Source organism: Podarcis melisellensis (genome assembly GCF_964234715.1).
Source record: "Podarcis melisellensis genome assembly, chromosome: 7".
NCBI lineage: Eukaryota > Metazoa > Chordata > Lepidosauria > Squamata > Lacertidae > Podarcis > Podarcis melisellensis.
The window spans coordinates 33,731,925-33,747,345 of NC_138539.1; the positions used below are offsets into that span (position 1 = coordinate 33,731,925).

At 42.6% G+C, this 15,421-nt stretch overlaps 2 protein-coding genes across 7 annotated transcripts in view; one reads left to right on the plus strand and one right to left on the minus strand.

Annotated features, from left to right (window-relative positions):
• The window catches only part of LOC309373902 (uncharacterized protein C8orf34 homolog), an 87,115-nt gene extending 85,500 nt beyond the window's left edge, over positions 1-1,615 (minus strand). The window contains exon 1 of one of the 3 annotated variants that reach the window (XM_081918440.1): positions 1,196-1,612. In XM_081918440.1, coding sequence (XP_081774566.1) covers positions 1,196-1,264 — 69 coding nt within the window. In that variant the 5' untranslated portion in view covers positions 1,265-1,612. Of the gene's footprint in view, positions 1-928; positions 1,025-1,195 lie in introns of those variants that run through there. The other 2 variants (XM_081918441.1, XM_081918439.1) reach the window with 2 other exon arrangements.
• The window catches only part of LOC309373909 (uncharacterized protein), a 78,980-nt gene continuing 64,284 nt past the window's right edge, over positions 726-15,421 (plus strand). For 3 of the 4 annotated variants that reach the window (XR_014170276.1, XR_014170277.1, XR_014170278.1), the window contains exons 1-2: positions 1,134-1,228; positions 6,848-6,907. Coding sequence is in view for 1 of the 4 variants with exons in the window: in XM_081918464.1 (XP_081774590.1) it covers positions 878-903; positions 6,848-6,907 (86 nt within the window). In the remaining 3 variants the exon portion in view is untranslated. Of the gene's footprint in view, positions 904-1,133; positions 1,229-6,847; positions 6,908-15,421 lie in introns of those variants that run through there. The other variant, XM_081918464.1, reaches the window with a different exon arrangement.

Consider the following 15,421-nt stretch of genomic DNA (forward strand, 5'->3'; position numbering starts at 1 on the left):
TCACATTGACATGACAGGGAGGGTGAAGCACAGCAGCCTCGGGCTGCCTTCCGTGGCTGGGCAGTGCAAAGTCACTCTCTGACCCTGTGCCCTGGCAACTAAGAGGACACTTTCTGCCCTGGATTTGCCCGCACAGAGCCAGGCAGTAATCCACAAAAGGCTGGACTATGCACAGCCTAAAGGTGACAGATGATTGCAACTCAGTCCAGTTCTGCTGACTCTCAGCAAGCGTAGTGACAGAAAATAATAATCAAGGAATGCCTTCAATGGAACCGACTGTCCCTCTCTACACACGTGAGTGCTCAGTTTTAGTGTTTGAAATGTTAGACCCATATAAAGAGAAGAGGAAGGAGAGTTGCAAAGAGAGATGTGCAAGTGGTAATATATACACACGAAGCATATGCAACAGAGAACATGTATGCAGGCAAAGGAGCTCAGTAAAAAATAAAATAAAACTATGTAGGATGAAAGAATTCGTATCAGTGGGAAAGACAAAAAAAGAAGGCAGATCAAATACAGAAGATGTGGATTAATAGCAAGAGAACAGTAAAAGGCAGGAGAAAGGGTGCACATATATACTGTATATGGATGCAGTTAAGCAAAGAGACAGCATTAACATCCGAGAAAGACTTGCCTGCCTGCCTGCCAGAAAGAGAAAACGTGCAAGAAGGTTGCCTGAGTCACTGGTGAGCAGGGCTCCTTAACAGGTGCACACCAGAAAGAATACTAAGTGAGGCAACACAGTAGGGAGCAGAGAAGTTGCTCTTGGTATGAGATGCTCCTTCTGTGCAATTCTCAAAAGAACAGGAGCACGACCCTAAACTGAAAACGGGCGGGGGCGAAGGGAGAGTTTGGAACAGAGGAAAAAGAAGAGCGGATGCGAGAGGGAAACAGGAGGCACAGGTGAATTCTCTGAGGTGAAGCATACCTGCATGCAACCTGCAGCGAGGTACACACACACACACCCGTAAGCAGGTAGTCCCGCTCGCGGGCGCTCGGCCCTCAGACCGGCCCCTCCCTCGTTCCTGGTGTGCCTCGCAATTTCAATTGAAGGCGAGGCTGAAAGTTAACTCGGCGTGACCCGCGCGCGCGTTTGCCCAGGCGGATGGCGCGCGCGCAGGGCGGCTGCTGCTGCCGAAAGGAGCCGAGTGCCCCGGGCTCGGGGCAAGCCAAGGGTGGCCCGAAGCCGCCTTACCTCGAATAGGGGCCCGATCTTGTTCTTCTCCAGGTAGGCTTGAATCCTGTTCTGCTGGTGAGACGCCATCAGATTCAGCTGCCGCCCGGGGCGAGGGGCTGGCGTGGCCGGGTTGTTGTTGTTGCTGCTGCTGCTGCTGCTTCAGCGACTCCCGAGGTCCCCTTTTGCTCTGAAGCAAAAAGAGGAGGGAGGGAGGGAGGGAGGAGCCGGCGGGACAGAGACGGAGACCGGCGTGGAGAGGTCCGGCGCACGGCGCAAACTCGCCTCCCTACAAGCCAGCCCGCGCGTCAGAGCCCAGCCCAGGCTGCGAGGCGGGAAAAGGCTGGGGTCTCTCCCTCCATGCAGCGCCGGGTGCTTGGAGGGAGACGGCGGGAGCTGCCCTTGCGCGAGCGCTGCCTGGCTGCTCGACACACACTCGCTCCTTGGTTACAGGGAGCGGAGGAGCCGCGGCTCCTGCTGAAGCCGCCTCGCCAAGCTTCGCCTCCCTAGCGACAGCGCCTCTCGCAAAGCCAATGGCAACGGCGCTGCTCGTTCCCAAGCGCGGCCAGACGGGGGAGCCGCTTCCCTCGCAAAGGAGGAAAGCCGTTTCCCAGGCGGCGTGGCGTCTCCCGCCCCCGGTGGGAAAATGTGGGGAAGCCACGGAGGGGCTGCGGGAAGAGGGCGCGCGGTGGGATGGCATGCACGGAGGAGGGCGCTTGCGAGTCAAAAACGCGTGCTCGGTGTCACTTGTGAAAACGCTTCGGACTCCAGAAACACAAACCATGATACCCTCAAGTTCCAAGAGGCTCTTTCACGCGGGTTGTTTTTTTATTCTCTACAGCCCTTTTGGCCGTTGCAGACAACCCCGGGGAAGCATGGAGGGACGAACATCCCCCCTCATATTCAATCTGAATCTTTTTTTTTTTTTTTTTTTTTTTGCCTATTTTGGAGGTTCTCAGATACTGAGGAGGGGTAGAAATTTTGGAGAACTGTGCAACTGCCGTAACAGTCCGTGAAGATGCATCTTCTTTAAATATTAATAATAGTCTTTAAGAGATCCACGTTACTTTATTTCCCATAAATAATCACCTGTCCTCAACCATTTGCGCCACAGGGTCTTTTCAGGAGTACATGACATTTCCCCCACAACTGAAGCACACAGCCCCAATAGGAATGTTTAATAGCCCTTCTGGAATACGCTGACATGAGTCCCCTATCACACCTGAAGGCGCTGCCATCAATCACGCTACTCCATTAAAAAGTCACTCCCAAGGACTATTCAAGTGTGTGGGCCTAAAACCTTTAGGGCACGGGTGGGCAAGGTACACAGTCCCTCCTGAAGAATATGATGGGGGCCACATGTCAGTTATGGGGTGGGGTCAAAGGGAAAAGGGGACGGAACAATGAGTGCAACTCTTAACTTTGTAAAGTCAATTCCAGCTACGTAAAGAGGTTTCTACACCCGTCCAGGTGAGCAAGAGGCAGTTTTACAGTTTCAGCACAGAAAAAGTACTCAAGGAGGGTGCTGTTAAGTTGTGTGTCGACACAGACGACACAGCGATTCTTCAAACAGCTCTTGTTTATTCACAGGCCAGAACAGAACTGAACTGAAGGGTTCAGTCAGCCTGCTTATATAGAGCTCCAGTACAACGTAACTGTAACAATTTTCTAAAACTATCCAATCACTGAACGTCGCTTTCAGTTCCTTATTTGCATAACTATCTACAGTATCCCTCTGCTGGCCCAGGGTGAGAACTTCAATACATAACAGGTGCAGAAGAAGGACATTCAGGATTGTGGCCTGGAGAGCGGATGTGCTGCCCACATAATACTGAGGGCTGGATAGAGAGGCCTGGGAAGCTGTGTTCAGCCCCCTGGGATTCTCTACCCTAGCTTTTAAGGCTGGGGCTTTGGCAGAGGTGGCCAGTAATATTTTGACTTTGTAGGGCTGCAGTTTTTAAAATAAGAAAGTATTCCAATTAAAATAAGAAAGTATTCCAATCAGTAAACCACAAAAAGGTTTCATTTGAGTCAGGACACATGAGAGCGCATCAGAAAATATTTGCAATGCATAGCTGCCCCGCAAATATGCAGTAATAATCTCAGCTCGTGAGTAGAGTTCATTACACCAGCCTAATCATAATCAACCTTTTCTTGTCTGAGATTTGGGATAATATTTTCCAAATGCTAAACTAAACCATAAAAAAACCTCCTCAAAGTAGGGAACTTCTTGTTGCTTTTCTGGCTTTCAGAGAAACAACACTGAACGTTCTCAGAGTCAATGTATGAATCTTATGCTAATACCACCGCATAGAGCTGTTTTTGAAGCTCATCCCATGGTTGTGCTGGACACGCCTCATAACAACAGATGGAGTAAGAGCTTTCCTAATAGGACAGACTTTCCACCAGCCCACTTTGTCACATCCTTTTTCTTCTTAGACACATATGAGGGAGATCTCTTTGCATTGATATGCTTTTGATTAGGATTGGCTGAGTGGTACAGAGAACTGATTACCGGTAGTCATGCGAACCGGAGGTTGGCAGAAATGCCTCTATAGTCCAAAGGAAGTATATAATGTGTGTGGAACAGGAAAGAGTGTGTGGCTTTGAAAGTTTGAGGAACACCTTTTTTTAATTGCTTGACATTTTTGGGAGGAGGTCTGTGCCCCAGTAGTTCTAGTGAACCAGCACCCACTGAGCAATTGGTATAGGTTTTTAAAATAATAATAATAATAACGCAGCACAATCTCATTGAGTTCAGTGGAGCTTACTTTCAGGTACATGTCTTTGGGATTGCAGCCTTAAGGTACCACCCAAACTCACATCCTCTTCCCAGCTGGCAGAGCCACCTCCACAGCTCAGCCATTCATGGTGATGGGAAGAGGAGAAGGGGCAGAACAATTTGGCCAGATCCATGTGCCAGTTCAATACTGGTACACTGATTGGATCTGGATTGGGCCTGATGCCATCAGTGGATCCCAGGCTGACTCATCTCCACTCTTGGAACATGAGTGGAAGTGAGGGATTGGTTCCAATGAAGTGATGCTTGCATCACTCTATTGGTGGGATTCTGGCTCAGCCAGCAAAGCTGAATGGGGCACCACCTCTGTTCAATCTAAAACCACCATAACCAGGTCTAAGAGGTGTTTGGATTGCTCTGTTAGGGTTGGAACCAGACTTCCAGTGCAGTCCTAATCATATCTACTCACAAGTGAGTCCTGTTTAATTCAGTGGGGCTCACATCAAGGTAAGTGGGGTTAGGATTTCATGCTTAGAGTCCCATTGATTTCAGTTAGTAAGCTATAAGCATAAAGTCTGGATTCAACTCTTAGTGGATTTTAGTTCTTGCAACCTTTGAAGCTTCTAAGTTGATTGAGAGTAGAGTCTTGAGAGTAATCTTGAAAACCCAATATTCTACTGAATTACATGAGTTCTTAAACCCATTTTGTTGTGTTTTCATAAGTTGTGCCTATTCTGATAATGTTTATAGAGTTTTAGAAGTGTCTCGTGCATCTTTGATCTGTGTGATACAGTACATTTAAAAATACCGAGGACTCGCCATTTCCGTTTATGGGGCTATAATGAACCCTCAGTCATCACAGGAAAATCAGAACTGGATTTAAAGACTTGAGTGCCTAATAAAATACGTGTTCTGCAGAAAGAATTGATTGTGTAAGCACTAGAAGAAAAAGAAATTGAAGTGATAATTTGGCTTTCTGCAAAGGACACAAATATGAAGTGCCAAGTCATTCTATTCTGATTACAAGTTGATCCATATGCTATGTATGGAACTTCTTTTTCCAGTTTCATCTGGGTATCTGAAACATATTTCATTGTATCAAGTTCAATTGCTGTAAGTAATGTAAGCAGACAATAAGGAATTCTAAAAAGAGTTTGAGGAGAATGTTGCTAAAACATAAAGACAAACAATGAAAAGGTTTTTAAATACAATGGATGTGTGGGATACATTCTTTGTCTTTTATTGAAAATTCCCTGCGTTCTTACAGAACTCTCCAACTTTGCTGTATCTTGAAAGATCAATGTTCCAAAAGGCATTTGTTAATACAAAATTACTTCAGATTATAGATTGGAGTAAACTTGCAATACAAAAAAGGTCCTCAAACAGAATTCTGAAATGACCATAACTTTCTGTTCCTTTGTCAAGGTTGATGTCATGGAGAATTGCCCAGATTAAACCTTAATCAAAGCCCATTCTTTCTCATCCAATCAAGTGTGTTCATAAATGAAACATATTGAAGCCTTCCAAACATAACTAAGATAAATGGATTGACTCCTGCCTCTTATTCTTTTCCAAATACAGAGTTGTAAGGATCAGAAAAATATGGTAGAAGTTTTTAGATATGAAACAAAAACCCCGGTACATTCCATGGCTGATCCATTGGGTCACATCATTATGAATCAATAAAATGGATTCACATAGCACATTGCATTCAAAACTATTGGTTGTGGGCAGAGCAAACCTGCTCCATGTTAAAAAATATATAGTAGTTTGAGAGAGATTAGAGAAGATATTATGACTCTTTCCAAATTATATAGTTCTTCATAAATTAGTGAGCCTTATTTCCAGATTTTTAAAGACCAGGGTCTTTTGCTTTCATCTCCAGTCTCTCTTGATACCCTTCCAACAATAAATGCCAGAAATATCAAAGAACAAGAAGATGGGGGCAAATTGGTCCCTTTATTGAAGGTGGGGTGAACTATTGGCTCAAAGGTACATTTCCCATTCAGTTTACTGAATTCACTACAGAATTGAGGCTTGGAATAGCTCTGCTAAACTTTATAGGGAGTATTTGCTCTAGCCATTTGGAGATGTTACTAAGCAAGTACCAGAGTTTGAGGTTTCTGCCCCCATTCCCCATGCAGAACCACAAAAGTTCATCTTGCATGGTTCTACATGAAGATTGGAGGCTGAAATTTGGACCTTTGGTTTTTACATGGTAGTAACCCAGCCATCTGCATGGAGCAAATTCATACCACCTATTAAGCCACTAGAGGGGGCATGTGTACAGTTACACATTCCTGTCTACAAAATACTGTACAGTATTAGAAACTTACCATAATCAAGCATTCTGCCTTGACCAACTTTAGCTCTTGTGTTTCTCCTTATAGCAGGCCACAATTCAGAACTGCATTGCATAATTGAAACCTGTGATGTGAGGGACTTCTTTTGTTTAGTAAAGGAATACTCTATTTATGCAGAATATATACAGACATTGATATTTTCGGGTACAGAAGAAAATGAATATTTCCTGTGCATACATTACCTATGATCATGTTCTAGGTCTACAGAAATAATAACTGACCCATTTTAGAAATGCTTAATTGTGCTAGTAGTACACAGCCTTGAAAAATGAATAGTGAGTATTCAAGGCTCAGCTTGCAGATCATTCAGAAATATATTACTTCAGAAATTGCTATTTTTTTCCACATCAGATCACATTACAATTCTATGTGCTAGCAAATAAGTGTTTATAATGAAATACTTAATTTGGACACTAGTGTATCATTATAACCCCATTCTCTGGTCCATGGGGTCACGAAGAGTCGGACACGACTAAACGACTAAACAGCAACAAGTATAATTATAACACAAAAGTAATCTGCCAAGATTTTAAACTGGCCTTTGTTCTTTTCACTGATTCTATCCCAAAGGCTCAAGAAAAAAAATCCTGCCCCACTTCACGTGCCAATGCAGATCAGAAGTTCCTGCAGGTACTATTTCATTTTTTTTAATGCTACAATTACTAATTGCATGAATATTCTACACCTCTTTTTCCCCTTAAGAGTGTAAGAATTATTGCCAATGGCTTTCTTGCTGGTTTCATTTTATTTGTACCAATAAAGCAGAATGTGGATTAATTACTGTTTTAACAAGGTTTGAGAATTGGAATTAATTATTAGTTCTTTGCAGGCAGATTTCATAGCAACATGATACACAGTTTCTAATAAATTTAGAATGAAATCAGCTTTTATGTTTTTTTTACTGAGGCACTCTATTTAGTCAGCCCATCTGGCAGGGTTCAGAGTTATATGTCAGTCTCCCTAATAAAGAATGAAAAAGTTGTGTTTCTCCTCAATTCTTTTTTCCCTGCTGAACTCGGGCATGCATGTTTTATTGCTTCACAAAGGTCTCTTGCTCAGTTTTAAAGTACTTCATTTAAATCATGAATGGGGAACTATCAGGACCAGGAGTCAAATGCTGTCCTCAGAGCCTCTCTCGCTGCTCCTCAGAATCTACTCTGCCACTCCCTTGACTGGTTTTGCTTAGCTGGAATGTGTTCTTGAACTGTGATCATGTCTGTCACTTGCTTGGCTGGGGATGCAGCACTGCGTGTGGGGATGTAGAAACCTGTGATGTTTTTGTGGCTGTCATAGCCTGTTGTGCACAGCTAAAACTCTGGCCATGTCCGCCCTGGCATGCAACCCTGAAAGGTTGCCCATGACAGAATGTGGACCTCAGGCTAAAAAACTTCCCGCACTCCTGATTTCGTGCTTAAAGTCTGTACATACCTATGCAGATGGATTAACTGAGATAGGTACTTAAGGAAACAACAACTGTAGCACATATGGCATTATAAGAGGGATACTGTAGGTGTATTTTTGGATTTGATTATTGATGCTAAATTCAGAGAGAGCTAGAAAAAATGAATAGGTAGGCCTGTTAATATTTTTATAGTGAAAGGGACAAAATGCACCAGCTGAGATAGAAAATGGACAAAAATTAATGGAAGCAGAAGAAACATATGAATTACTAGTTTAACTATAAAATGAAAAATGGGAGTAATGATGTGTAGGAATTATGCAGGGCAGAACAGATTTGTCTACTTCAAGGGTAGGGAAAATATAATGGAATAGGGAAAAGAAAATAGTGGGCTTGGTTATATGATTATTGTCAAGAGCTCTGCATGATGCAGTGCTGTCAGTCAAAATAGCAGGGGATAGGGATGAAAGATTTGGTAACTGAGCTATTCTTACAAAGAAAGAGGGGGGAAATGGATGAGGTGACTGCCTGACACTAAAATCATATGGAATTTTATATCATGGGTCGAATATATTTTCTCCTTGAAAGACTGATTAGAACCATAACAACATGGGTGGCTTCCAAGTAAGCTTTGGAAATTTTGTCTATGTTCTAAAATATAGTGTGGAAATCTTCTGCTTCAATAAGCTTCTGGCATCTGTTAATAAAAAGGTCAACAAACTGAGCTTTGGTACAGGGGATTATTATTAATAATATTTATTTGTATAACAGTATTTTATTTGGAACTTTATTGTCTATAGGCCCAGGTGACCCCAAAGTAGATTACAGTGATCCTCAGAACAAAATACATAAAATCATAATTTTTACTGTTTATTATTATTTAAGTGTTTACACTATAGAAAAATAGGAAACAAATCTGTCACATTTGGACGACTTATCAATCACAAAATCAGTTTTTATGAAAGCTTATTTTTTATCACAGAAGGGGTCACTGCCGTGGTTATCTAAAAAAAACAACAACCAGGCAATTCTGTGAAAACCTAGGGAGGAAGGAGGGATTTATTTATTTGTTTGTTTGTTTGTTTGATTGATTGATTTATACACCGCCCTATACCCGGAGGTCTCAGGGCGGTTCACAGAATAAAATCAAAATATAAAACCACTCAATGCATAATCACAATAAAAGCAACAACCCAATAACCCCCAAAAAACCCCACATTTTAAAAGGGCGTAGGATGTCAATCAAATCAACCAAAGGCCTGATTAAAAAGGAACATTTTTGCCTGGTGCCTAAAGGTGTATAATGAAGGTGCCAGGTGAACTTGGAGTTTTCCACAGATGAGGAACCAACTGCAGAGAAGGCCCATTCTCGTGTTGCCACCCTCCAGACCTCTCAAGGAGGAGGCAGATGAAGAAGGGACTCAGAAGATGATCTCAGGGTCCGGGTAGGTTCATATGGAAAGAGGTGGTCCTTGAAGTATTGTGGTCCTGAGCCGTTTAAGGCTTTATAGGTCAAAACTAGCAGTTTGAATTGGGTCCAGAAACTAATTGGTAGCCAGTGCAGTCGAACCAGGATCGGTGTAATATGCTCACACCGTCTTGCTCTGGTGAGCAACCTGGCCACTGAATTTTGCACTAGCTGAAGTTTCCGAACCATCTTCAGAGGCATCCCAACATATAATGCTTTGCAGTAATCTAACCTTGAGGTGACCAGAGCATAGACAACAGTAGTTAGGCTATCCCTGTCCAGATAGTGGCATAGCCAAAGCTGGTGGAAGACACTCTGGGCCACTGAGGCCACCTGAGCCTTGAGCAACAGCAAAGGATAAAGGAGTACCCCCAAGCTACGAACCTGCTCCTTCAGAGGAAGTGTAACTCCATCAAGAGCAGGCAATCTTCCACCTATCCAGTCTAGATAACCACTCAGTAACAGTGCCTCAGTCTTATCTGGATTTTGTTTTTCAGTTTGTTGGCTCTCATCCAGTCCATTAACGAGGCAAGACACTGGTCCAGCACTTCCACTGCCTCACCTGCAGATGTAAAGGAGAAATAGAGCTGAGTGTCATCAGCATACTGCTGACAACATACTCCAAACCTTCAGACAACCCCACCCAGTGACTTCATGTAGATGTTAAACAATGTTGAGGATAGGATTGATTCCCACATTGCAGGACCCCACATTGAAGGTCCCACAGGACCTTCTCCAAGCAACACCCTCAGGGAATGACCATACAAGTAGGACTGGAACCACCTCAAAGCGGTGCCACCCACCCCTAGTTCGGATAGTCACTTTAGAAGGATGCCATGGTTGATGGTGTTGAAAGCCACTGATAAAGTAATTGCTTGGTCAGAAGTTCACTAAAAATTGGGGCCGGCAGGCATGTCTGGGATGCCTGATTCAGCCTGAGAATTGCATCTTTAAAGTTTGGGGACTATAAAGAAGGTGGTCCTTAAGATATCTTTGTCCCAAACTTTGTAGAGCTTTAAAAGTTAATATAAGCACAGTGAAATTCACCTATAAATGAACTGCTTGTGTATTTTTTTTAAAGAACACTTGACGTCCATTTTCTGTGATAAGATCCAGTAGCAGCATCCTGGCCTCTGTATTCTTGGCTTTTAAAAGTACCTCCCTCCCTCCCTTTCTCTCCCCTGCTTCCAACCCAGCAAACAGGAGCCAGTGAAGACAGCTCATTCCAGTCAGCTGGCCTAAGGCCAAAATACGTTCCTCAATGGACTGGCAAAGATAGCAGGGAGAAAAAACCAAGACCTTTACTCTCACAGTAATGAGACTTTGTTGCTGTCCCAGATATATTATTCTAGTCCCCTCTGTTTTGTACTAACTTAACATTAAATCTCTTCTGCTATGCTGCTACCCTTTCTTCCACTCTGGATTGAAGAGACCCTTTTGGAGCTTTCAGTCTACTTGGGATTTCTCCTAGTTTACCCTTATCTGCAAAGTTGGCTTCCTCGTCATCTACTTTTATTTCATATAATTCATGGGGGGAAATCACTGGGGTGCCAGCAGATATTCTTCAGGGCCCATAATGTTTATCATGGACTCTTAGAATTGTATAGTTGGAAGGGACCCCAAGGGTCACCTAACCCCCAGCAAGGCAGAAATCTCAACACATGGTCTCCCATCCAATTTGAAACCATTCTGAATGCTGCTTAGCTTTGCAAATGTGCTAGTAGTTTTATGGCAGCACCACACTATTCTCCATAGGAAAACTATCTACTTGTCCTTTCTCCTCCTTATTTTTTTTAAACATTAAGGATCCCTAATGAAATCTGCCTCTTATGCAGCTACTGAATATTTTGGGGGTAACAGACTTACCAAAAGCTTTTTGCCAAAGTCACACAAATGTAAGAACAGGCTAAAATCGTGTACAACATTCGTGCATAAATAGAACATTTGTTTTCCATCCCCCAAATTGCAGTACAGTGAGGACATGTGGTACAACTAAACATTTCCCACCATTTGATATCAGTGCTGCTCCACTGTCGTATGAAAAGGGAAACATTTCCATTTCCGTAGTGTATCTTCAGAATGCAGAGTGTATTTTCTGTGTGTGCCCATGAAAAACCTCTAGTTAATCAGGAGGTCAAGAAGTTATATTTGAAGATGATAAAGACTTCAGTACTTTCATCTTCAAGAATTTCAATTATTGCATATGTAAATATTTGGCCTGGGGAACAGGTATAATAAAATTATGGAATACTAGATTTTTCTGATGGAAATATATTTGTGCCAGGCATAGTGAAACACATTGCTGTCACTGGCTGCTTTGGGCATAAGTATGTAAGGATTCCATTTGAGAGATCTGGTAGCAAGTCTTTTCATTTCTATAGACAATTCTCCCATGCACAGATATTTGTAGGGCTTGCAAGACAGGCCCAGAATTTAGTCAAACCTCCTGACATTATTGCATTTCCCTTAGTTTTTCCTCTGTCCCTTCATTTCACTCTCTTGCTATCCTTAGCTAAGCTGCAGAGTGAGTCTATGTTTGCAAAGAGTCACATACATGCAGATGATTTGGGTCTCGCAGTAAAGCTGACTGCTCACAATGGCAGTTTTATACCTTAGAATCTGAGAATTCCCTTACGAGAATTACAAAATGAAAAGCCCTCATTTGACAGAGCACCATATGCTTTAGAAAAATGCTTTGTAGGTATAGATTGCTTGGGCTCTTTGTGATGCCTTGTGCAAATGCAACTTTGCCAAGCTCTTAATCATAGCTATGAGATAGAGAAGGACACTTAAACCATCTCACCACCAGCACTCTGCTTTCCATTCTTCTTTGTGAGCATGAACAATTGTTTAGTGCTACATTTACACTAATATATTTACAATAATTAGTGTGTTCCCTGTCAACAAATTCATTTAATATCCTGGTTAAGGTGAGAACTCTGGTTAATCATGGTAAGCTTCAGTGTGAATGTCATGATACCAGCCAGATAGGTGGGGTATAAATAAACCATTATTATTATTATTATTATTATTATTATTAATTTATTAATCTGTACTTACTATATAAAAAGAAATGTATGTGGAAGGAAGTTTATTTAAAATTTTATGGGCTTCGAATGATGAAGGAATAATCTGGTATGTTTTCAGAAACACCTTTGCTGCAGAGTGTGTAAATCCGGTGGTTATTTTGTATAGAGAAGACTGGAACAAGTAATACATATGCTAAGGATAGCCATAAAATAAATTTAAGACTACTATAAATATCTTTTGAAAATCATAGTATGTCCCCAGAAATATATGCACACATATTTCAGAGATGAAAGTATTATATCAAGAATTACAATCAATGGAAGTAGATGAGACAGCTCAGTGATAAAAACCACAATCCCAGAAACAATTCTGAAATCCAGCCAGTTGTACTAATACAAGTGTGGCCTACAAAAAATGTGGCAATGTAGAGTGCTCCCAGTCAGAGTTGCAGTTAGTTAGCTATGCTCTCCCCCATGATATGCGGTTCCATTCCCACTCCCATCTGGTTTTTGAGGGGGGTTTTCTTTCAGCATTCCATGCTTACTGAGCATGTTTGATAATAGTAGTAGCAGCAGTAGCAGCAGCAGCAGCAGTAGTAGTAGTAGTAGTAGTAATAATAATAATAAATAATATATATATTATTTATACCCCGCCCATCTGGCTGGGTTTCCCCAGCCACTCTGGACAGCTCCTAACAGAATATTAAAAGCACAATAAAACATCAAACATTAAAAACTTCCCTAAACAGGGCTGCCTTCAGATGTCTTCTAAAAGTCAGATAGTTGTTTATTTCCTTGACATCTGATTGGAGGGCGGGCGCCACTACCGAGAAGGCCCCCTGCCAGGTTCCCTGTAACTTCATTAGGCTTTTAGGGTGGTTCCCCCTTTAAGGTCCCCCCCAAGGGTTTTTATACTTATGCAAACCTTGGAATTCTCCCATGCCTACTTCTATTTCCCTCCTGTGCATCGATGGTGCCATTTTGTACCCACTCTGAACATTACAGTGGTAGCTCTAGTTACGAACTTAATTCATTCCGGAGGTCCGTTCTTAACCTGAAACTGTTCCTAACTAGAGGCATGCTTTCGCTAATGGGGCCTCTTGCTGCCACTGCGCTGCCGGCACACGATTTCCATTCTCATCCTGGGGCAAAGTTCTCAACTCAAGGTAATTCTTCCAGGTTAGCAGAGTTTGTAACATGAGGTGTTTGTAACTCAAGGTACCACTGTATTTCCAAAGGAGGAGGAAGTGATTATCAGAAGTTTAACTGTGTTCCCTCGTAATACTGGGAGAGTAGGTAATGAAAGTGTAAGTGAAATTCAGTTTTGGTAACTATGGCTATACTTGCACACTAGCATCTTAATCCTATGCTTTAGCTCTGGTATATGCTCGTATGACTGGTGTGATCACACCAAGACTCTGTTAATTTCGGAGGATGTTAGCATAACAGCCACAATCAAGAAAAGTTGTTTGCGCAGTTCTCACCTCTACATAGCATCGCATCAGGCTCCTTATGTAGTGAAGAAAGCAGCTTGAAAATTCATAATGAGAGGCATTAGGGAAGAGAGAGAAAAAACACCTCCTGTGGCATATATACAGTCTCTTGCATAAATGGACTCTCTGGATCATAGCCAATGTGATTTTGACTGAAGGGCAAGTACTCTTGATGAACTATGTAAATGCACATTATATGCAGTATAAAGGCTCTTAAGAACCCTGATTGTAGAACAGCACTACCATTTCATCATCATTTAACATATAAAAACCTAAATTGCACTAGGATCTGTACAGGAATAAAAGTAAACAAGTTCCTGCCCACAGGATCATAATCATAACATTTCAATATATTTCATTATAGAAGATGATGCTTTGATAACTCCTTGGGTTTGTTATTCTCATTCCACCCACAAAATGGGATTTCAAACCCAGTGGTGCAAAAGCAGTATAGATAAGTTATAGAATAATCCTATACTTGCATTATGCTGGGTCGGAGTGATGGTGATAAGAGATACACCACCATTTTGCCAAGTGGAACAGCTGCTGTATTCATTGTATGCTTAGCCCAGCAGGGGAAGAGGAAAATGTATTACCAGGAAATACAAAAACAATGTAGACAAAGGGACGCACATCCTGGAATCTGCACCCATCAGGGCAAACAAACAATAAGGCTTGCACACCATCAACACAGAGAGGAAGCCAATGAACTTACTTCAAGACCCATACTGTTCATCATAGAACAGTAGAGTTGGAAGGGATCCCAAGGGTGATCTAGTCCAAGCCCCTGTAATGCAGAAATCTCAACTAGATCATACATGAAAGATGGCAGCCAAACTCTGCTGAAAAACCTCAATGGAAGGACACCTGAGGGAGTCCATTCCACTGTTGAACAGCTCTTACTGTCAGAAAGTTCTTCCTGATGTTTAGTTGGATTCTCCTTTCTTGTAACTTGAATCCATTGGTTCGGGTCCTGGCCTTCGTGTGACAGCCCTTTAGATCAGGCATAGGCAATGTTTTGAAGCTACAATTCCCATCATCCCTGACCACTGGTCCTGTTAGCTAGGGATCATGGGAGTTGTAGTCCCAAAAGGCCGAGTTTGCCTATGCCTGCTTTAGATACTTGAAGATAGCTGTCCTATCTCCTCTTTCCCAAGCTAAACATACCCGATTCCCTCAACTGTTCCTCATAAAACTTGGTTTCCAGACCCTTGATCATCTTGGTCACCCTCCTCTGCACATGTTCCAGCTTGTCAGTATCATGAAGTAGTGATCCTGTGAGCAGGTATCGCTGGGTGGGGCCCCTCAGGCAGGTGGTAACAATTAGTCCCCAAAGCGGGAGTATGTGATGGGGCTGGCTGGTTGCCAGTATTCCCCAGCCCCTGTAAATCTTTGAGTTAACCTGCCAGGGGAGAGAGAGAACACGCTGTGTATTAGACTTGCTGTTTGATGTTCTGTAGCTGGGGCCAGAGAAGAAGCCAATAAAGCCTGATAACCAATTCGGTGCCTGCATGTGATTGATTAGTAGCTTGGAGGGAGGACTCGAGAAAGCGACCCCCTCCTTGACAGTCAATACCCTTCTTAAATTTTGGTACCCAGAACTGGACACAGAACTCGCATGTATGGTCTGATCATGGCAGATTTGACTGACCTGACTTGGTATAAAGTCTTTACTTGTTACAATAAATTGACGAAAGGTCTCTGATTAACACATTTGTGATGTATAAATTGTTGCTTTGTTTCAATGGGCCCAAT